This window comes from Lissotriton helveticus, chromosome 10 (assembly GCF_964261635.1).
Source record: "Lissotriton helveticus chromosome 10, aLisHel1.1, whole genome shotgun sequence".
In the NCBI taxonomy this organism is placed as follows: Eukaryota; Metazoa; Chordata; class Amphibia; order Caudata; family Salamandridae; genus Lissotriton; species Lissotriton helveticus.
In genome coordinates this window covers 1,161,041,712-1,161,065,360 of record NC_136071.1, presented here as the reverse complement: position 1 = coordinate 1,161,065,360, position 23,649 = coordinate 1,161,041,712, and the positions used below count along the sequence as shown (strand labels likewise).

Here is a 23,649-nt window from a genome sequence, read left to right as displayed (position 1 = left end):
TGTGGGGGGCTCTCGCTGGCCATTGATAGAGGCAGCTCTGGGTTCAATTGAGTATCTAGTCCATCACCAAGTCCAACTTCAATTATCAAGGCTCTTGTGTGTTTCTGAGGAACTGGAAACTTAGAAAAGTCATTATAAACAAAGCAAGCAACTTCATTAGAATATCCTTCATGCTTGCATCAGGAATGGTTCCTCCCAGAGGTTAACTGGACGACATCATGGATGTAAAACGAGGAGGTTCACTGTCCGATTATTGCCTCTGAAATGCCAATGGTGTGATGCACTGTGTCAGGAGCATATCAGATGTGGTGAAAGCTGCCTTAGTACTACGGGCGTTTAGCCGATGAATGGTGAATCAGGGTGAGGCCATGTGGCCATGTAGGACAAAGCTGCTACCCTAAATGTCTTATCACATGCCCAGCTGAAAGTAGGCATTGCCTGCCTGCGTATCAACTCAGGCCTTCAAGCTCTTGAGCATTAGTGGCTTACAGTGATGTACTTGTGGCTTGCAGTGATGTACATGCTCATGGTATATGTGTTTGGGTTCTGGACTTTGTTCGAATGTGAGTCTCGGTTGAGTTTGCCTGACGTTGCCTCTCTTTGTTCCTCCAGTTGCAGTGTTGGCCGTCTTCAGCTCCATCTGCGTCTACGGGGCAGCGGCATCTCTCGGAAACTGCCTCTTCAACAAGGACCTTATTCCCATGGGGCCCCCTCTAGTCAAGGTAAAGTGAGGATGAGCATAATAGGTGCCATGGTAGAGTCCCCCTCCACCCAAGGATGTACCACCCCCTGCTATATCCCTGAGAATGCCCACCCGAAGGGCAGTGCCTCATTCTACTCTCCATACCTTATAGAGGCCACCTGAGGGACAGTGAGTGACCCCACATTCTACTTGACGTAGCCCATCTGAGGTATAGTGCTCTACCTCAATGTCTTTACCTGACAGAGCTCACCCAAAAACAGTGCCCTACTCCAGTGTCTATACGTGACAGAGCCCACCCAGGAATGGTGCCCTTCCCCCGTCTGTACATGAGAGAGCCCGCCCAGGGATGGTGACCTACCCCACTGTCTGTTCCTGACAGAGCCCACCCAGGGATGCTGCCATACTCCACTGTCTGTACCTGAGAGAGCCCACTTGAGGGATAGTACTACCCATCTCTCTCTGACTGAATACACCCAGAGGCAGCAGCATGCACTCACACTTTCTCCATTCCTAGCAGAGGTGACCATGAGTTGTCGTGTATTTCTATAGGTTCTGAATCGATCCCCCTATTCCTGACCATATTCTGGTTAACCTACCTAGCTAGTTAACTAACAGTCAGCCCATGAGGCAAGAAATCCCCCATGATGCAGATACCGTTATCTGACGCAGTCACACTACGGCACAGGAACGTGTTATCTGATTAGGTCATAACGCTTGAGATCTAATTAGACAAGCGACATTCCTCCAGCCCCTGATAAGGCATACGACGTTCTCATAACAAATCAAACCTATGACAACCTGGATAATCCGTGCGGCCATTGTTTTGATTTCACAGAGAACTTTAGTAAAGAATGTGCTAACGAGCAAGTCGTATGACATCTTTATTGACGTACCTATGTCCATCCTTACGTCAATCCCGGCACCTTTAAGGTATAAATATTGCCGACCTTGCCCTATGCAAACACACGCGTGGTGACAAGACGGAGCAGCCATACTTGCCGAAGCAGAGAGCAGAAGCAGACCCCGCAGGCAACAGCCCCGCCTTCCTGACGCGCTGAGAGACGCGCTGCTATCTCAAGCCGAGAGACCCAGCACCGGCGCTTCCGGGTAGCCCTCGCAGGCAGCCTGGAATATCGAGAGCAGAGAAAGAGATACCATTCCTCATTCATCCTAAATTCCAGGTACAGAACTGAATAACCCCTCACAGAGAATTCTTTAGTTATTCACTTGGCAAAAACAAACTTAACTTAAACTGTAACTTTCTATTCCCGCCCACGTATTAGACTTAGGTCAGGTACACGGGGTAGGCGTATTTAGAAACACCAGTTGAGTACGTTTAGTCAAATGTATATGTGTATGTAAATATATTTTAATCATTTTAAACATCATATGGCTCAGAAACCATATCAATGTTTTTACAGTATTATTTTATACTATTTCTTTTAATGTATGCACTTTACTTAACTATAAGTATTGCAATAATATCGATCCATTTCTCTTGTACGAGAAAAGAGACTGATCAATAAATAACATCTTTTATTGAACACGCCCGTCTCTTCCTTTTCTCTACATTCTGATGAGACTAAGAATGCACGTACTGACTGAGTAAAATAATTGCCTTGTGCTCAAACGACTCTTGAGATTGACTCTTGATTAGGGGAAAGCAAAGTTGTCATGTTCTATGGTTGTCAGAAACTAAATCCCTTCTTGTCTAATCAGGGGAGTTAATCCTTCCTTGAACATTCGAGAAAGTTTCTAGCGAACTCTGAGCTTAGCTGGCAAACCCAAAGATTAAGTCTAGTATCGACAGTAGTAGACCTAGTTAACGTCTGGTCTAGGCCTTTACTGCTGTAGGTACTATTCCAATGCGCAGAGCCTATTGGGAAAATAGGAGCTACACTACATGGCGCCCAACGTGTTTGGAAAGGGCGATAAAACTAACGTAAGACATTTAGAGTAACTCAGTCGTGCTTTCTCACTCAGACCCCTTTTCCCAAATACTCCAAAGACGTCTGGAGTGGGTGAAAGGTTATAATATCCTCCAAAACCTCGCAGGAGGGAACTCCTATATATGGTTCTTGGTCTAAGTCAACGTTGAAGGATACACTGTTCCAAAATATTGTGCATCTAATCTCTGTTTCCATAAAGAAACCTGATCTGCAAATAAACATAATACCATCCTGTCAGCAAAATGGACAGCGATGAAGAACGAGAGGTTACTAGATTAGCTACTGAAATAGCAGATGCTGATGCTACCATGCAAGCAGCAGACGCGGATATAATACTCATTCCGGTCGCCAAAAGGAGATCTATAACCTTAAAACTTATAGAAAATGGACTGACACCTAGAGGTGGCACAGTCATATTCGTAATCGAGGCACACGAATATCGGCAGACAGAGGTATACTATACATGGATACATTTTCCAGCAGCTAATACTATAACAAAGTACTTCCACTATTACAAAGTAGAGGAACCTCCTAATGAGTACACTCCTTTCGAGGAGGTGGAAGTACCACTCAAATTCCAAGAGCATTTGCTCTTATTTGATGGCGCCCTAAAACATAATAATCACATTACAAGGCTCGGTCCTTTAGGAAGACCAGGAGCAACGTGGCCGGTCTTAGCCGGATACACACCATATCCAGACATCGAAAGAATGCCTGCAGCAGAGCTGTTAATACAGCTAAAACAACTACTAAAAATTCACAGACAATTAGTTCAGTATGTAATGCGGACTTCAACAATTCAGCCAGCGATTAAACTTCCACAGCTGACCCCTCACCAGGGGAACACAAATAAAATTACACCACAGAACATCCAATCCTGCCTAGGTAAAGTTCCAGCTAAACGGGAACAGATACCATTCTGGTTGGCACAGAAAATTACCCAAATAGAGGCGGTGTTTCCTGACACCACCCCGCTGGAAAAACACAGGATTCTGACTATATGTCTCCCAATGGGAATCGCACCACACATTGAGGACTGTGACACTTGGGGTACAGTCTTTGCTTCCATCTACACAAAAACGCACGGTGTTCCATCCATTTCGGTAATACCAGATGTGCTAAAACAAATTCAAGATGAATACGGTCCAGAACCTGCTTTAACTCTTGGTATGAAATTACTAAAAGACTTCAAGCAGGTCTCGGCTATATTACTAGCCAACATAAAGGGTGAAGCAGCAAACGTGGCGATCCGCCAGAGGTTAAAAGAGACAGATATAGCAGACCAACCAGCTGAAATTGCCAGAATCATAGAAAAATCCTATGAAGAACTAGGCAGAGATAGTCTAGGTGGAATACCAGTAAAACCGCAACTGACTACAAGTCCAGAAAAAATGTTTTTTAATAATAATAATAATTCACCAAAAAAGAACTGGGATGGGAACAAACAATCCAATCCAAAAGAAAAGAAATTCCAGTCCAGAGGAAGGTCTCCTAGGCGAAGAGAGAAATCTCCAAACCCGAGACAAAGGTCACCTCAGAGTGAACCCTCTGGGAATAGATATAACCTTAGAAATAGGGATAATATTAAAAAACCTGATAGATATCAAGACATTGATACACGTCCCTCTCAATCTTTTCAGAATTCCTCGCAGAAATCGGAAAGAAGAGGACGATCAGAAGAGCACGCCAAGTCCAAAGACAAGGAACCTGCTCAACTGAAAAAGAAATTACAATTTCCAAAAAAGAAGGTAGCCAGTATCAAGGTAGTTAACAATGCCGAGAATACTGAGGACACAACTGAAAAACGGAGAGTGGGCTCAGACAATGCTAGACAGCGCAGCAGAGGTGAGCATAGCTCGCAAAGTCCTTATGAATCATCTGGAGACAGTGGACACGAATGAATACCTTCAAGTGGAAACTGCAGATACCAGAGTTAGCAAGCCCCACAAGATATACGAGATAACATTACGTATAGAGGGAGATAAGACTAGGAAAATAAGGGGACTATTTTGGGATAACCTATCCAAGGGCTATGACATCCTTCTAGCTGAAAAAGACTGGCCACCAGAGTTTGTCAGGGAGTGCCCTCATGGCGAAGAAGTAATTATGCCTGCCTTCTCGAATCAAATCCCGATTCATAAAAAATACACACTTGCTAGAAAGTGGGCAGTGGCCTTAGCACCTGCTTTATATAAAAATCATGTAGGATGTGATGAGGATTCTCCTCCTCACAAAATCCAGTTAAAATCACAACCAACTGCACAAAGGCAGTACCCAATTAAGCAAGAAGCTAAAAAACAAGTAAATGAAATACTAGATCAGCTAGAATACCAGGGGGTGATTGAAACTTGCACCTCACAAATGAACAACCCTTTGTTTCCGGTCTCCAAACCAGACAATTCATATTTATTTATTTATTTATTTTAAACATTTCTAAAGCGCGACAAATACCCGTGGGTGTCTTGGCGCTGCGACTTAAGCTGGCAATCTCATTTAATCATGCAGTCTACCTTGAGAAGAGAGGTATTGGATAGTTATTGGTCAAATAGCCATGTTTTTACAAGTTTTCTAAATTGGGTTAGTGAAGGTGCCGATTTTAATTCCATTGGAAGCATGTTCCAGAGTTTGGCTGCGGAGTTGATGAAGCATCGATCGCCCCATTTGACAGTCCTGGTTCGAGGCACCACCAGAAGAAGTCTCTGTTCCGATCGAAGCGATCTTTTCGGGAGATAGTAACATAATTTCTGTTTAAGAAACGCTGGGCCTTGACCTTTGAGAGCTTTATAAGTGAGGCATAGGGTCTTGAATCTGATGCGGTTCCTCACCGTTAACCAATGAAAGTTTCTTATTGCCTGTTTGGTCGACTGGAATCTGGGGATGCCTGCTAGCAGCCTTGCCGCAGCATTTTGAATGAGCTGCAGTTTGGCCACCACCTTTGCCTGCGCATTTACAAAGAGTCCATTACAATAGTCGAGGGACGAGAGTACTAAAGAAGTCACCACTGTTTTCCTTGTACTCTCGGGTAAAAATGGCAATATTTTCCTGATAATCTTAAGCTTGTAGAAAGCAGAGGACGCTACCTGGTTGGCATGGTTAACGAAACTGAGGTTGTCGTCAAAGACAACTCCCAGATTTCTGACTTTGTGTACCGGCTCTGGGGGGGCTCCAAGCGAGGTTGGCCACCACTTATTTGACCAGTGTGGGGATAACTTTCCGAAGATCATTACCTCCGTTTTGTCTGAGTTGAGGCGCAAACAGTTCTCGGCCATCCAATCCTTAATGGCTATCATACCTTCCTGGAAGCTGGCAGATACTTCTTCGCCATCGTTCTTGATCGCGATCACCAATTGGGTGTAGTCGGCGTAGGATGTAAGGCTCATCCGGTAGTTCTTAATTACCCTAGCTAAGTCCGACACATAGATGTTAAAAAGTGTCGGACTTAGGGATGAGCCTTGCGGAACGCCACATGGGAGGGCGAGTTCGGTGGATTGAAATACGCCCAAAGTCACTGCCTGCGTCCTGTTCGAGAGAAAAGAGGCTAAGAGCTCTTTGGCTAGTGAGCAGATGCCCATCTCCTCGACACGGTCAATCAGAACTGTATGATTGACCGTGTCGAAGGCTGCCGAGAGATCCAGTAGGACCAGTATCGCTGTTCCTCCTTGGTCTCTAATGGTTCTTATATCATCGGCAGCCTTTATAAGAGCGGTCTCGGTTCCATGGAGTTTACGAAATCCGAACTGGGACTCGTCCAGGAGACTGTTCTGTTCTATATACTCAGCCAATTGGCTGTTCATGGCTCTTTCCACAACTTTGGCCAGAAAAGGCAAGCTAGCGATGGGTCTGTAATTTTTGAGAGTTGTTTTCTCTAATCCACTTTTTTTGAGGAGGGGTTTCAATAAAGTATTTTTTAGCTTATCTGGGAAGATGCCAGCATGGAACATGGCGTTACATATTGGAGTGATAACTTCACTTACCAAGTCTATAATTGGAGAAAGAACTTTCGGGGGGCAAGGATCTAAGGAAGAGCCGGTTTTTACCTGTCTCATGATATCCGTTATCTCTTCCTTCGTTACGTCCCTGAATTTAGCAAATGAGCAATCCGGGATTTTTTTTGGTTGTTTTAGTTGCTTGGTGGTGTTCGTTTTGGATTACCGACACCTTAACACATGTTGCAAAACTTTTGCAGTGCAAAACTCACACAGTGCTGCACTAATGAATAACATAGTGCGCAAAAAATACAAAACAACCTTGGACATCTCCAATGGATTCTTTTGTTAAAACATAGCACCAGAGAGCAGATATTTAACAGCTTTCTCAGTAAATGGCACTCAAAAACAATTCTGTCGGTTAGCCCAGGGGTACAAGAATAGCCCGGGGGTATTCTCAGCGAGAGTAACAGAATTACTACAACAATATGATGATGAAGCATTATCTTATGTCGATGACATTTACTTAACAGATGATGACTTGGAAACTCACTTGAAAAGAGTGAACACCATAATACTTGGTTTCGCTGCAGAGGGTTACAAATTCAACTTCAAAAAATCCAGAATTGCCCATCTGACGGTCCTATTCTTAGGATATGAGTTATCAAGTGAAGGTAAAAGCCTGGCAGACAATTTCCTAGAGAAATGTGCCGTAATCCAAGCTCCTAAAACACTAAAAAACCTACAGTCAATTCTAGGCTTCCTAAATTTCGGAAGAACTTACATTGCAAATTACGCAGAAAGGGTCAAACCCCTTTACGATCTAATTAAACCAGACTTTAAAAGATCCAGTTGGACTCAAACACACACAGAAATTTTGAGATCCTTACAAACAGACATGCTAATTAAAACAAAATTAGAAACCCGTGATAATACACGCAACCTTGTGATCCGAGTCATCCCAGGGAGATGCGGATTCACATACCTGACCTCTAATGAGGGAGAAAAGGTACCAATTGCATTCAAATCACACTTGTACACTAAGGCTGAAATGAAATTTAGCCCAACGGAAAAAATTCTTACAGCAACACAGACAGCTATAGCAAAAGAACGAGCCCTGGCACAAGGTAAACGAATAATAATCGTGACACCAATACCAGCCTTAGAGGCGGTAACAAAGGCAAGCATTCCAAATGCGAAAGCACTCCATCCGAGATGGATACAATGGGCTAACTCTCTTGCTGCAACAGACGTGGTGTACGAATTTGATCCTTACTTAAAAACACAAGAATTTCTACAATATGAATTCGAATGTCCTCTGCCAACCGAAATTCTGCCTCTAGACCAATACGGCTGTATAATATATACAGACGGATCAGCACAACCCGCAGTAGGGGGTAAACAAGCTTACAGTGCTGCGTGCGCGATTGTTAAAGGTCGTTGGCACGAAGGGAAATTTAAACCAACCCTAACTAAAACACAATCTCTAGGAGATTGTACAGCTCAGCGAGCTGAACTACTAGCATTCAAGATGGCGCTTGAAAATACGGATCGAGAATTCCCCACACTCATAGTGTGCGATTCGTATTATTGCGTTCAATCTTACAATGAATACTTGCAGATCTGGCTTCAAAATGGTTTCAAGGATGCGAAAGGTGGCACAATCAAGCACAAAATGCTCTGGGAACAAGTAGCTCTTTTTCAAAAAGAACTACCAAAGACTCACGTGATACATACACTGAGTCATCAACGTGATGGCGTTCACGTTGCAGGGAATTCATTGGCTGATGAGGCCGCAAAGGCAGCTGTGCAAACGGCTTCCGTAGCTGCCGTCACCCGGTCAAAAACAAAAATAGACAGTGAAATATTACAAGCTGTCAGCGCTTCAGAAAAGGATTCGATAGAACCACTCCCTAAAGGCTTTCCAGTAAAGTACTCATACATAACTGATGCAAACAATGTTCCTTTTGCTCAAATCCCTGGAGTGGGGGATAGGGCAATTCCAAACATGGAACATAGGTTAGGACTAATAATAGCGGCACACGAAGGGCTTGCTTCTACCCATGCTGGCGTCTCAGCCACAGTATCATTATTAAAACAGAGATACTGGTGGCCACAAATGAGAAGACAAACAAGGAACTATGTTCTAGCATGTGAAATATGTCAAAAAATGAAAGTATCAACTGTGAGACGTCCAGCCCCTTCTAATCTCGGATAAACCATTAGCCTGTGTTTATCTAGACCACTGCGGTCCCTTACAAAGGGATGGTAACTATAAATATATCTTGGTCGCAGTGGACTCATGCACGAGATTCATATGGATGTGGCCCCAGCGAACGGCTGACGCCAGAACTGTTATAAAAGATTTGCGGGTCCTTATCGGCACATACGCAATTGGCATTCTGCATTCGGACAATGGTCCTGCTTTTAGCTCTCGGGCTTATAAGGAGGCCATGGTTAGCATGGGCGTGCAATTGCGGTACTCTTGTCCATTTCACCCTGAGGGGAACGGAATTGTTGAAAGAAAAAACCGTGACATAAAGCAATCTATAACGGCAAAGGTATTAGGTTCGGGAGCTGGGTGGGTCAAACAGCTAATAAGTGTCCAACGTAGTCTAAATAACTTGCCAAGAAATTCTCTGAAGGGATTCAGTCCGTACGAATTATTATTCGGAACTAGGATGTTGATCTCTGACCTTGATAGTCAGACTTCAGTGGTAACAGAAAAAAGCTTTGATGTCAAAGACCGTTTGGCTATTTTGCAGGACTTAAACAAAACAAGAAAAGACCTGAGCAACATACAGTTGAAACAACAGCCAACAACCACTGAAGAATCACCACCTGTCCCAGCAAGACCTGTCTGGATTCCAAAAGTCGGGGATCTAGTCAGGGAGAAGATCGCGGTAAAGAAGGAATTTGGGCCTTCTTACAGAAAAGCAGTTCCTGTCTTGTCTGTCAACGGGACAAGATCAGTTGTACTACCGCCACTTGCTGGAAAAAAGGAGAACCGAGTTGTATCAATCGACCTGGTAAAACCACAACATGTGGCCAATAACAAACAGTAGGCCAAGTGGACTCCCAATAAGTAGCAGAACACCAAGGTTTGCTACCAGTACAGAGGTCCTAACAAAGAGGCTCATCACTTTCGAAACGCCTACAGAAGAACAACAAGGACTATGCAACAATGCAATAGAACTTAGACCTCTGAAAACCCAAATAAAGACATTTAGCAGAGACACACCAATCTATACTGAAGTACCAAGTGAAAATGCAAAAAACAAAAATCCTGAACCAATTGGAACAATTGACAGAACTGCATCCGGTTACTTCATCAACTTCGATGATTCCTCTGAAGGCTTCAGCGAACAAAAGACACAGCCATCATCAAAATCCTTTAAAGACAAAGCGAAGGAACTTTTGAAACAACAAAAAGAAACATATCTGATTTCTCCATGGATTGAATTTTGGGTGGGTTTTGGTGCATTTATCCTCATACTTTGGCTCATCATGGTATTTACTTTGGGACGCTTCATTGAGGGAAAATATGCTAAAATGGACACAGCAAGTCAGAACATCAACTTGGTCCTCAAACCACACACATCTTCACACGTCGAGAAAAGAGAACTTTCTTCAGAACTTTCTTCAGCCAACTTCACAGCAATTCCAATACCTGGTGGGGTAGCCTGGGACAACACTGACTATGAAATTTATGGTCCGGTCGAGATCCTGAAATATCCACACCAAATTAAGATCTCTTTGAGTGACTTTGCGAAACCAAACTCATTTGCTGATGATTGGGACTTTGAAAGTATAAACAATATGATGTCTGACTTAGTAATGTCTGCTAAATTTACAAAACATGATTATTTGCAAGGTTCTACAAATTATGATAGTATGTATTGCTATAACCACTATGGTAACCATTTCTTGCATAAATCTGCACAACCTAGAAATGTTTTAAATTTTAATCAATGGGAACATTGTGCTACACCTCCAAAAGGGAGCTCTAGAACCGTTTATGACAAATATTCATACTTTCAAGGTTTTAACACTAGTAATGCTGAAACATTTTATTATAAATTGTCAAACAAGACAGGGACCAAAACCATGATAACCAACACAAAATTGATTTATTCTGATTCATTCTTTGAAAAAATGAATACTTTTGGATTCGATTATTGGGACAAAAATGTTGATTTGAAAAGTGTTTGGGGCACAAAAGAATGGCAAGTACAGGGTTTAGAAGCTTTGTTTAGAGCCTGCATGATCCCAGAACAAATGATATTTTTAAATGACACTGTTCAACAAACCACCTGTCTTGGCTTAGCCAAAATCAAAGATTTAAATAACCCGTCTATTCCAAAGCCAACAATGTTTAGCAATAAATCTGATACAGATGAAGGAATAGACATAAACCATATACTTAACCAAAACAGAACAAATCCTGATTGGAAACAATGGTTGATCTGGCCCACAGATACAAATAACTGTCAAGATAGATTCCTGAATAAAACACAGGGTTTCAAAATGACCAGGCCAGACCCTAGATATCCCCAAAGACATCATCCAGGGATAATAACAACCTACAGTGTGGGCAAATTATGCCTTCAATGGCTACAAACTTCCACACTGCCTGAAATTAAGCAACACCTAACTTTACTTACTGATGGTGCTGACTTGCGTGATTTCATAATGGGACCACGCAAACAGCGTCAAAAGCGTTTCATAGCAGCCTCTGTATATGCAGCATACAATGAGGCCTGGAAGGTTACTCAAATTGAGACAGCAGAAAGAATACGGGAAATTGACCGTATCAATTTGGAAAAATCACTTTCTGTAGTGGACAATGGGTTAATGACTCTGTCCTCCAGAATATTTTCATTGGACAGCATTGTGTCTTCAGCAATCGATATATTATCGCAAGACTTACTGTTATTACAACATGGTCAGTCACAATTGCGCTCTATTGTACAGCTTGGCTGGACGTTACAAAATCTGCGTTCAGGCTATGTGCCTTGGCGTTTAATCAACACAACGTCACTATTCCAAATCTTTAACCTTACTGATAGACAAATCGGTATGGCGCAGAAGGGTGCTGATTATACAATCTTGAGCATTGAAAAACTAGAAAGATTACCGTTGACAATGTCAGAACGACCTGTCAGTGAATGGATAATCCACGGAATCATAAATATTCCAATCTCAACCTTCAGGTTTCAATACTGCCAAAAATATATACAGGCTGGCATGTACGAGAAATTGGGAAAGGGGTACCTTAAAACAACATGGAACCTGCCCTATTCACATGCATGTGTCAGTAATAAAGGACAGAAAGTGTTTCTTAGTGGCAACAATTGTGCTATGTCACTAAGCGGCACGCTTCTGTGTAACGGTATTAGTTTGCACGGAGCCTGTGAAGGGAATTCATACAACCTTTCATGTCACCAGCAAGGCGCACCTGCAACTGAAATAGAACCATTCTTTCAAAGACTCTATAATGGGAGTTACATTCTTATTGTAGACCGCAGATGTTGTAGTCTTATGCCCGGGACTCCTTATCTCGTCACTACGACGGCGAAGGTCAAGTGCTGTGGACGTTCTTTGTTCCCCAGCTCCTTTCCAGACAGGGAGGCGAGGGCATGGCCCAGTTTGAAAATTACTTCTATTCGAATAGACACTTTAAGCAGAATGAAAACAGTGCTTCTTCAGACGCCTACAAGGCTCACGTCATCTAAAGAAACGTATGATCTACAAGTCGCAAGGACGACTGCAGAGATACATACATTATTATCAACCAATTCCCCCGTACATTTCGCGGAAATCCTGAGCGAAATCTTAAATATTTCTGATACCACAGGGGTCTCAAAGGTATTTAAGACAGTATTTTCGATGGCATTAACACCATTCAAAGCCATACTGGGTATTTTTCCAGATTTCGTCCATTCGATTTTTGGCGGACTTCCCTTGATCCTGGGACTAATTGCAGGAATCCTATTCCTAGTCCTTATTTTTCGTTATGGCAACCCATGTCACAGAACAAACTCTCACGACAATGGAAGAAACGATCCTAGCCATTGGATACCGGGACCGGATATCAAAAATCCTGGGACTTTCCCGGCTTAGAGACCCAAACATGACTTGGTTTCTATCATTTCGACCAATGTGGCAAAGGTGTGTTTTACCTGTACTAAGGTGTCTGCTATGCGGAGAAGAATGCGTGTTAGACACCTGTCTGACGCTACAATCGGATGCGCCGGTGGATGCAGATACACTGTTGGTTCCTACCAAGGTTCACGCACTGTGCTGCCCTCAAAGGCTGCCAATTCTGATGACGGCATTCCTGGAATCTTCACCACTGCGATTGAAGAGTAGTGAAGTTCAAGATGAAAGCAGCATCGAACAGGTACGACCTTCTGTCAGCAATGCAAATCAGAATGTCTATGCAGACAATCATGCGCATGAATGCATGGTTACACCTATTTCCGACTTAGTGGAACTTTCCCATGAAGCTGTTGACAGTTTTTTCGAAAGCCTGAATGATATGATGTTCTCTCCGGAACAGAAATAGAGACTTTTGAGTAAACTCGCACACGGCGTTCCCTGAATCCGGCCTTCAACTTAAAAAATAAAGTCACATGAACAATTACAATCCAGTTCACGGACAGCAACTTTTTTCAGCAAGCCCTTAAAATATTTTTCTATATATTTTTCCCCGGGACACTGATCTTCTGCTTAAAGTAAGAAACTATTCCTAGAGAACTAAGATTTCTATTTTTTTAGATACTTTATAGACTTTATATAGACTTTAGCTGCCCGCTGGTATGTTCACAATATTTTTTATGTGATGAAATGGTTTCGACTTTTTTTCTGTATAGCCATATTAAGAGCCATTTCATGTGTATTTCTCATACACCAAAAAGCAATAATGCATAACAATGCATGTTTACTTTTGCATTTAATTCATAGCTTAAGTGCATACTATATATATGACTGCAATTTTTCAGTATATTTGAAAATTTCAAAATGCATTTATGTATTTTGGGGTGGTAAGGTATACACTATACTCTATAGTATGTTGTACTATGTTATACTATGCATAGATTAGTAGATATGACCATAGTTAGCGTGGAGTGGGTGTCGTGTATTTCTATAGGTTCTGAATCGATCCCCCTATTCCTGACCATATTCTGGTTAACCTACCTAGCTAGTTAACTAACAGTCAGCCCATGAGGCAAGAAATCCCCCATGATGCAGATACCGTTATCTGACGCAGTCACACTACGGCACAGGAACGTGTTATCTGATTAGGTCATAACGCTTGAGATCTAATTAGACAAGCGACATTCCTCCAGCCCCTGATAAGGCATACGACGTTCTCATAACAAATCAAACCTATGACAACCTGGATAATCCGTGCGGCCATTGTTTTGATTTCACAGAGAACTTTAGTAAAGAATGTGCTAACGAGCAAGTCGTATGACATCTTTATTGACGTACCTATGTCCATCCTTACGTCAATCCCGGCACCTTTAAGGTATAAATATTGCCGACCTTGCCCTATGCAAACACACGCGTGGTGACAAGACGGAGCAGCCATACTTGCCGAAGCAGAGAGCAGAAGCAGACCCCGCAGGCAACAGCCCCGCATTCCTGACGCGCTGAGAGACGCGCTGCTATCTCAAGCCGAGAGACCCAGCACCGGCGCTTCCGGGTAGCCCTCGCAGGCAGCCTGGAATATCGAGAGCAGAGAAAGAGATACCATTCCTCATTCATCCTAAATTCCAGGTACAGAACTGAATAACCCCTCACAGAGAATTCTTTAGTTATTCACTTGGCAAAAACAAACTTAACTTAAACTGTAACTTTCTATTCCCGCCCACGTATTAGACTTAGGTCAGGTACACGGGGTAGGCGTATTTAGAAACACCAGTTGAGTACGTTTAGTCAAATGTATATGTGTATGTAAATATATTTTAATCATTTTAAACATCATATGGCTCAGAAACCATATCAATGTTTTTACAGTATTATTTTATACTATTGCTTTTAATGTATGCACTTTACTTAACTATAAGTATTGCAATAATATCGATCCATTTCTCTTGTACGAGAAAAGAGACTGATCAATAAATAACATCTTTTATTGAACACGCCCGTCTCTTCCTTTTCTCTACATTCTGATGAGACTAAGAATGCACGTACTGACTGAGTAAAATAATTGCCTTGTGCTCACACGACTCTTGAGATTGACTCTTGATTAGGGGAGAGCAAAGTTGTCATGTTCTATGGTTGTCAGAAACTAAATCCCTTCTTGTCTAATCAGGGGAGTTAATCCTTCCTTGAACATTCGAGAAAGTTTCTAGCGAACTCTGAGCTTAGCTGGCAAACCCAAAGATTAAGTCTAGTATCGACAGTAGTAGACCTAGTTAACGTCTGGTCTAGGCCTTTACTGCTGTAGGTACTATTCCAATGCGCAGAGCCTATTGGGAAAATAGGAGCTACACTACAGAGTCAGTGCCTCTGACAGAGCCCACGAGGGACGGTGCCCTGCCCCACTGTCTGTACCTGACAGAGCCCACCCGGGGACAGTGCCCTGCCCCACTGTCTGGACCTGACAGAGCCCACCCAGGGACGGTGCCCTCCCCCACTGTCTGTACCTGAGGGAGCCCACCCAGGGACGGTGTCCTGCCCCACTGTCTGTACCTGAGAGTGCCCACCCAGGGACGGTGTCCTGCCCCACTGTCTGTACCTGAGAGTGCCCACCCAGGGACGGTGCCCTCCCCCACTGTCTGTACCTGAGAGAGCCCACCCAGGGACGGTGTCCTCCCCACTGTCTGTACCTGACAGAACCCACCCAGGGACAGTACTCCAGGGATGTGTGTGTATCCTGCATTGGAGCTGTGGAAGACGCTGCTTCAGTCTGTCTTTTCTCTGCATCCTTTTAGGAGATGAAGCCCAAGGAGAAAGTCGAAGTGTCCAGCTCCTGCGTGTGTCCAGATTCCCGCCGCACCAGCAGTCTCAGGACCATCGCCGCCCTGCTGGATGATGGTGGGGTGTGTGGGGTCCCCACGGACACAGTGTATGCCCTGGCAGCCTCCTGCAAACACCCACAGGCCATCCAGAAGATTTACACCATCAAGGTAAGCATGCACCACAGCACACTGAGTGTTAAGATCCCATAAACTGTACGAATGTGAAGCCTATTGACTTTGTCTTTGATAGGTTCACAAACGCTCTTTGTTAGGCGAAGTGGTTTGCGTGGTGATCTCTGGGTTCCTTTGTTTTTTTCTCCCTGTGGTCCATCTAGCAGCATGAGATACCAGGATACTATCAAGCCTCATGCTTTCCAGAGGAGCTTCTCTTTATGTCATGAGTTTGAGAGGGAGGGCGTGCTCTTTTGTTTGTATGATGTTTCCTCAAGAGTCTCCTGATACTACAGCTGAGTCTCTTTTCTGCATTGATTGATTCCTCCCCACATTATCCTGGTTCTGCTCCATGTTTCAATGAGAGGTTCAATGTTCACCATGACCAATACTGATTCGTGGATGCTCCTCGTCCTCCATGTGATTGGGACCTCCTTCAATCATCTCCAGTCTCTGATTTGTTCCAGGACATTATTGATCGGGGATGGATCTGAGCCTTTCCGGACTGATAGCATTGATGAGGGCATCTTAGAGTACTTCACACGTCACCAAAGTCATACCCATCCCAGTGCAGAATCCTCTGAAGCCACGCCTTCTTAGTCCTTTGTGAATATTTCATAAAGGACTTTTTGGGACTTCGGCTGATCTTCTAATGCAAGGCCTCCTTTGTATTCAGTTTGTCTGCTACATTATGTGATGATTAGATTTTCCCCTTTTCTCACTTCTGAATGAGAGCCACTTCCTCAATGTTCTACCATACTTGAACGTCTTGCATAGGTACTCAGTATTAGCCAGATCTTCTTTGTCAAGTTTCTGCTCACTGCCAGGGAGTTATGTGTATATTTCAACTATTATTTCTGCATATCATCACTCCATCACAATAACTTCCTATTGCCTTTACTTTGATTCTCTCTCCCTAATATTGTAATGACCTTAACTTAAACTAGATAATTTTCCCCAACCATCACTTCGCCCCCTCCTCCCTAACCTTAAATCAATCCTACAGCTAATTCTATCCCTAAATTAAATTCAGCTGTACAAAATGTAACTAATATTGTCCCTAACTCTGATCCTAAATTAGTCTAAAGTACTACAAAGTAAATAAATGAAAATAAGTAATCTTCTTTGAACTGTAATTCTAACTGTTATCCTTAGTTCCATTAAATTAGAATAAATGCCATTCAATTTTACAATTTTAAACTAAATCAAATAAAATTACATGAAATAAAATAAATTCTAACTTTAACACTGGATTAAAGTAAATTAAATTAATTCAGATTGCCGCATAGTAAAATAAATTATTCTTAACCTTAACCTAAATGAAAGGAAATTGTATTTTATTAAATGAATTTAGTGCCAACCCTAATCCAAACTTTAAATTAAATAAATGTAATTATATTGAATAAATAAAAAACTGGTACGGAAAGTTTTTCTACCCATAATACTAATATACATTCGCCTTTAACCCCAGATTCTACTGCTGTTGTCATCTTTATTGTAGAACTCACTGCTTCCAGCTTTTGGGAGCTTCAAAACCATGTGCCGGATTTCTGCACACTGTGAGTCATTGTGGATTAACCAAAAGTGATGCAAAGTGGTGCAAAGTGTTGACTTGGGATTTAGCTTCGAACTCAAAACAAGTTTTGCACCGATTAATAGGCATAAAGTAACACAAAGTAGCATGATGCGCTGATTTGCTCTACTCTGCATCAAGGGGGTGCCCCATAGATGGCACATGGGCAATCCTACGATCACCCAGGGATTTCGATGCAAAGTATATCTACTAAGATTTGTAGACAGGGTTTGTGCCAAAAATGTATGCCGCCCGAGGCAAGCGTAAAGTTGGAGAAAAGTTTTTTCTTCAAACATTTCAAACTTAGCAGGTGTACTGTACTGTGCTGTATTGTAGATCACACATACACGGTTGGACAAGTTTTCAACTAAGTTCAAGCAAAGTTTTTTTGTAGAGAAAGAGTACCCACAAATTAAAAAAAATCTATGCTGAGGAGCATCACACAGACACTCATGCACTATGGTGCAAGGATGTGTGCATGGCACAGGGCAGCCTAAAGTGCGCCAGCATTGAGGGAGAGAGCAACAGCACCATATCTCAAGAGATATAACCCTGCCATGCTCGCTCTCTTTCATGCAGGACAGAGCAACAACTTTGGGTAATATGCTTCTTTGCATGACTACTAAGTAAATTTGCTCCCAAGTGTCTTTAAGGCTATAATTAAAACCAAGCTGCCATCTCTAGCTGTGGGAGGAGTAGCACCCAGGCTTAATGTTGACTGTAGTGATGGGCTGGTCTGGTATTATATGTTTTACAGATACTTTAACATGATAGCTGAGAACAGCTAAAGAGGATTTAAAAACGTTGCTAAAAGCTCAAGTGCCAAGGCCACATTCATTTCAGGTCTCAAAAACAGCTTCAATTGTCAACTAAAAAATCACTCTTGTAGTTGTCAGTGGAAAAGTGGGCTAAGTATTACTTGACTTGTCCCAGTTATGTTGTCAGAAAAATTTAAACAAGTGTCTACTAAAAGATCAGGAAAGAACAACCCTCTTCAATGATTGTGAAAACCAAGATTCAAATTGACAAACAAACAAAGAGGCCCCTTACCTTTCCTTACAAGGTTAAAAACTTCACCAGTCCTTGTCATATTTTAGATGATGTCCCCTCCAGTGATCTCTTAGGGTCATCAGCATCTAGAGACACTCAGATCAATACAAAGCACACACTAATTCTCAGAGGCTCAGCTAAGGGTACTGTGAATGCACTTTAACTCTAGTGTTTGACTTTTTTAGAGCTTAGTCCACTCCTTATCATGTATAAATGAGCTATTTCCTGGCTAGACACTACTCTGTGTCTCATTTACAGACCGGGAACTATAGCATTCTAGAAGAAGTTTGTACTATTGATCAAGTGTCACAGTTGCCCCAGTATCCCTTCCCAGGTCTTGTGCTATGATGCTTCAGGAGCGGAGCGGTCCCTCTCCTCATGCTAAACACCCCCTCTGCTTCTCTCTTGTCTCCCTTAGGACCGACCCTCGGAGAAGCCCATCTGTATCTGCATCTCCCACCTCGGCCAGCTGCGGAGCGTGAAGCCCCCATTTAGCCCTCTCCTGTGGGACTTCATGGAGAGTGTCTACCCCGGGGGCATCAGCTGCATCGTTCAGAAAGGAGAGTGGCTCAAGAGATTGGGTGAGTATCATCTCTGCCATCTTCCTAGAGGAAGCTCTGTATGGATTTCCTACTCTAGCGACTTGCGGCTTAGGGTGGGGTCGTGAAATAGAACTGGGTGGTGCATATTTCAGGACCAATTACTGCTCCACTTCCATACACAATGTGCTTTGCTATCCCAACTATTGATCTCATGTACTTATGCACTCACCAGTGTCACACACCATCATGGTGTCTACAGACCCTCTTCCCACATAACCTCGTTTGCAAACCATGATTCAACCTCCCACATAAAGACTCCTCTGATATGACTGTGGTATACCTAGCTCAGGTTTCTTGGAGAACAATGCTCTCAAGAACTCCTTACCTCACAGGCATTCCATCCATCACTTTATGTGCTCTTCACCCACTGGCTGATTCTCTCAACCCTAGTCCAATGCACCCCTTCGTGTGCACAGAGCCTCATCTCAACTGACTCCCGAATCCATAGAATACGGTGCATACAATCATGTGGATTCTCCAGACCCTCATCTCATTTAGCATACCAAAAACTTGTCCACATTCTATAGACCCTCAAATTGTCCACAGAAGTGCTTCTCTCTTAGCTCCTGCATCCCTATATCATTGGTGATGCATCCCACTCTAGTGCGAGGACATTTTCATGTCATCTTCCGCCTATGATCTTAATGTTGTTTAAATCCACCCCGCCCCAAGGCCATTACCATGCATTGCTGGACCCTACTCTAGTGCACCCCCAAGGTTTCTACAGCACTTCCTTTCACCTGGCACTTGCATTTCTAGGTCATGGTCCATAAACGCTCATGTTATTGATAAACCCTTGCCTCACTGAACTCCTGCATCCTTAAACCCCTGCCCATAAACCCCCTGGTATTTGGCAGGAGACCCTCATTTCACTTGGTTCCTACTTCCACATACCGTGACTAATGTATCCATGAACACTAGTGTACACCCCCTCGTCTCACCCCGCTCTTGTATCCCTAGCTCAGTGGTCCATGGTGTCTCCCGGCCCTTGTCTAGTATGATCTGTAGTCCACGGCTCATGCACCCACATGGCTTCTCAGGCCCACACCTCAGCCAGCTGATAAAAGTCTTGATCACGACCAATTCAGCTCTAAGATCCGCTCTCACCAGAGCTCTGTATGGAGGGCTCTATATAGATATAGTCAGTCAACCAATGACCGCTCATGCAATTGAGTCTGAACTGCTGCTAAAAGATGCTTTCGTTTCCTCTCTTTCCAGGGGTCGGACCGGCATATGACATTGTGGGCACCAAGGACTCCATTATGATCCGAGTGCCAGACCATAGTATCTGTGCCCACCTTACGGACATGACCGGCCCCCTGGCTATCACCTCAGCCAACCCAAGCGGGGAGAGTGACAGCACCCACCATGACATGGTCACCTCGTAAGTATCCGTTCAAGACAGAGGTGCTGAGAGCAGAGTGTGGGAGAGGCTGTGGGTTGGTGGCTTGCTGGGAGATGAGGTTAGAGCCAGGGAGGAGTTGGGAAGGAAATGGATATAATGAGAATTGATTAGTCTTCTGACTGACATGTGAGTAGCAGAGCAGAGTGTAAACTTTATCTGATATAAACCGATTTGTAATCTAGTTTGTAATAAACTGCAGTGTTGAACCACATCTGTATTCTCAAAAGCATGTATTCCTACATAACTGGGTAGTGAAATTGTAAAAAGTTCTTTAATACTCCGCGTCTAATGATAGACACCCTCTGGATATTTATTATATTTCTCTGTTACATGAACAGACCAGTCCAACCTGGTGGATTGGAGTTTGTGTAGATCCACCGGCTCCTGTTTACTCACACATGGCTTCCATTCTCTTAAATTACCCTAATTGTCATCCACTTTTAATGTACTTGGGTGCAGTTACATTTTTTGGGCTCATTGTAGGCTGTCCTCATCATGTTGATGATCAGAGCAGGGAGATGTTCTTTGTCGATTCCTATTACAAGAGCTCATACAGAGGTCTGTGTTTCTCCCCTTCTTTCCGACAGGCGTTTGAGTCACAAGTTGGAGGGAGTGCTGTGCGATGGGGACTCCAACGAGTTGGTGGGCTCCACCGTGGTGAACTGCCTGAAGATAGACGAAGGTGAGTCTAGTGCTGGGGCTTAATTCTATCCCATTACTGTTCCCCCGGACTCTAATTTGGCTCAGGATACCCAGTCACCAGACTGGGATTTCTAAGCTGGTGACATGCCTCTGTCCCTCTGTAAAGAGAGTTTTAAACAAACACAAGAATGAAAGAATGAGGGGCTCAAAGGAGATATGCTATCTACAGCTATATGATTCAAGGTTTTCAGCATGAATGGGTTTTTGAAATGTGTTGTTTCCAGCTCCAGATGGCGCTTTTTAGCCTTTTTGGAGAATACATGAAGCATGAGAATTTACCACATCCCTCCTGTGAATAAGCACCTTCAAAATAATGTAATTTGTTTTGCAAAATTCAATGAAAATTATGCAAAATTATGTGAATTTTATGAAGTGGGGTTTGCCAGTTTCTCATGAAAATTTTCTGTTAGGGGTTACCTCATATAAAATGAATGTGAGGTATTTGCAGGAGACTAGTTCTACAGAAACTGTCTCTTGAGAAGATATTTTGTGCATGAACTAGTGTCTCTCTAGTTGTGCAAAATTTCATAAATTTTGCACGCATAATTTCAGTTTTGCACAGATCTAGTTATGATCCCACCTCTCACCATAAAAAGGCTCTTCTCTGTAAGAAGGGTGAAGACAGGGCTGCTGATTGAGAGCCCTTTCACATCCTAGGAGGTTCACACCCATCCTTTCCCAACCAGCTCACTTGTCTCTACTGGTTGATGCTCAGAGGTCTTTATCTGCTGACACTGTACTTCTTTCTTCACAGGCATCCTGACCATCGTTAGGGAGGGCTGCGTGCCCACTGCCCACGTCATGCAGACATTTGAGCGGGTGAAGAACGCGCTGGCCTGAGGATGCGTGGACACGCATTGAACATCGATAAGCCAGCTGTTTCCAAATAACCACATCAGCAGATCAATTCTCAACCTAAGCCAATGTCATTTTAAATTTTTGAAATAGCCATATCAGAACCTTATTGCCTGGCTGTCATTTAAAGGGGTATATGTCTCCATATAATACGGCCTCATGGAGAAGGATTTCCAGTACCTGCGTGACTAGGGGCAACAATGTTTGAAATTTCTGTAAACATTTGGAAAAAAAGTCTATTTTTGTAATATATCCTACTCACATGGATCCTGTCTTCCAACCTTCCTGGTACTCAGGGTGATCACCGTCAGTGTCGTTGACGATGTCTTCTGGAGAAGGATCCCCTAATCCATGCGCGGTACCAGACTCCGACATTTTGTACAGAATGTGAAATATTTTATAATGTCTGATCCTATAGTGCATTTCTTCTAATAATAATGTTATTTATAATAATTTATTATAGTTCGAATCTGATGCAGGCATCAATGATGAATTCTATTTATTTTGGTATTTGAAGGACTCTGATTCTATGGACTCTCCTGGTGGACTCACAGGGTACAATATGTGTAGAGTCGGCTCCATAGGCTGAGCTGCAGCTCTTATGTATCGACTCCTCTGATTTGAGGGTTACCAAGGAGGTCCACTTGAGAGGGTGACCTTATTTTTTGTATTGATTCTAGCTCAAAGTTTTTGAATATTTATTGAAACGTTTGTCTCTTGCACTAAATCTTATCAATGGAAAGAAACAATAGAAATGTATTCGAGTGTGCAATCACGGCTATAGAGCGGACTTTGCCGCTATGATGTGTCCGTGACATGATAGTCCCAGACTTACCTTTTGTCTCTCATGGGGACACTTACCTTAAGGGGACAGGATTTTTAAAATAAAAAATGGCTTTGGTTTGTACCCCGTCTCTCGCCACGATCGATTGGGGAGAGAAGAAAGAAAGCATCTGTTGGGCAGCATGGGGGGCAGAGAGACTGTGTCCTTACACTATGTGTAGAGTCCACTCTGTGCACCCTCCCCCCCCCCCTCCCCCCTTAGGAGCACTGAGTGTAGGTAGTACTGTGAATTATAAATGTGAAGAACCCACAGAGACGAAGAAAGATGCTTTAAGATGTACACGGTGTGCCCATCCACGTGGCAATGCCACTGCAGTGGGACAAATAATTTATTGTCCAACCTTCCACACTATTTAATGTTTTCATGGAAATGTTTTTCTAGTGAATCACTTGCAATGGTACTGTTTTAAACTATTTAATTTATTTGATTATGTGTGTTTGTCAGTATACTTTTATTGTCCGTATCTTTTCAAATCACTGTTCATCCATATGTTGTGTGCCTATTTTTGTCAATAAAGCTGTAAAACAGACATACATCTGATTTCTGAGTGTGGTGCATCAATGCTGTGTCCAGTTCAGGTCTATCCGTGAACACAAACACGCCTCTCAGGACCGAAGGCGGAGCTGGACTCCAAGCGGAGAGACACCCCCCATACCCCCCCCCCCCCCCCCCTCAAGGTTGGGACTTACATACAGCACAGGCACTCGGATCAGGCCCTGGGGCAACGCATATCAGCATAAGGGCATCCTTGTCACCAGGGGGAGACTAAGATATGACCTCGCGGCCTCCAGGCTTTGATGCACTGAGAGGAGTTAAAATAAGGACAGGAAGGGCCACCCGGGCTCCCTTAAAGCTTTGGAATATCCGAGATTATCTAACTCTTTTATTCATCCAATC

At 43.2% G+C, this 23,649-nt stretch overlaps 1 protein-coding gene across 1 annotated transcript in view; it reads left to right on the top strand.

The window, feature by feature from the left end:
* Positions 1 to 23,285, top strand: part of LOC144785666 (uncharacterized) — a 30,654-nt gene extending 7,369 nt beyond the window's left edge. The window contains exons 6-11 of the mRNA XM_078664465.1: positions 613 to 722; positions 15,524 to 15,718; positions 18,763 to 18,925; positions 20,165 to 20,330; positions 20,939 to 21,033; positions 21,808 to 23,285. Coding sequence (XP_078520591.1) covers positions 613 to 722; positions 15,524 to 15,718; positions 18,763 to 18,925; positions 20,165 to 20,330; positions 20,939 to 21,033; positions 21,808 to 21,893 — 815 coding nt within the window. The 3' untranslated portion in view covers positions 21,894 to 23,285. The remainder of the gene's footprint in view (positions 1 to 612; positions 723 to 15,523; positions 15,719 to 18,762; positions 18,926 to 20,164; positions 20,331 to 20,938; positions 21,034 to 21,807) is intronic.
* Positions 23,286 to 23,649: the final 364 nt, after the last annotated feature.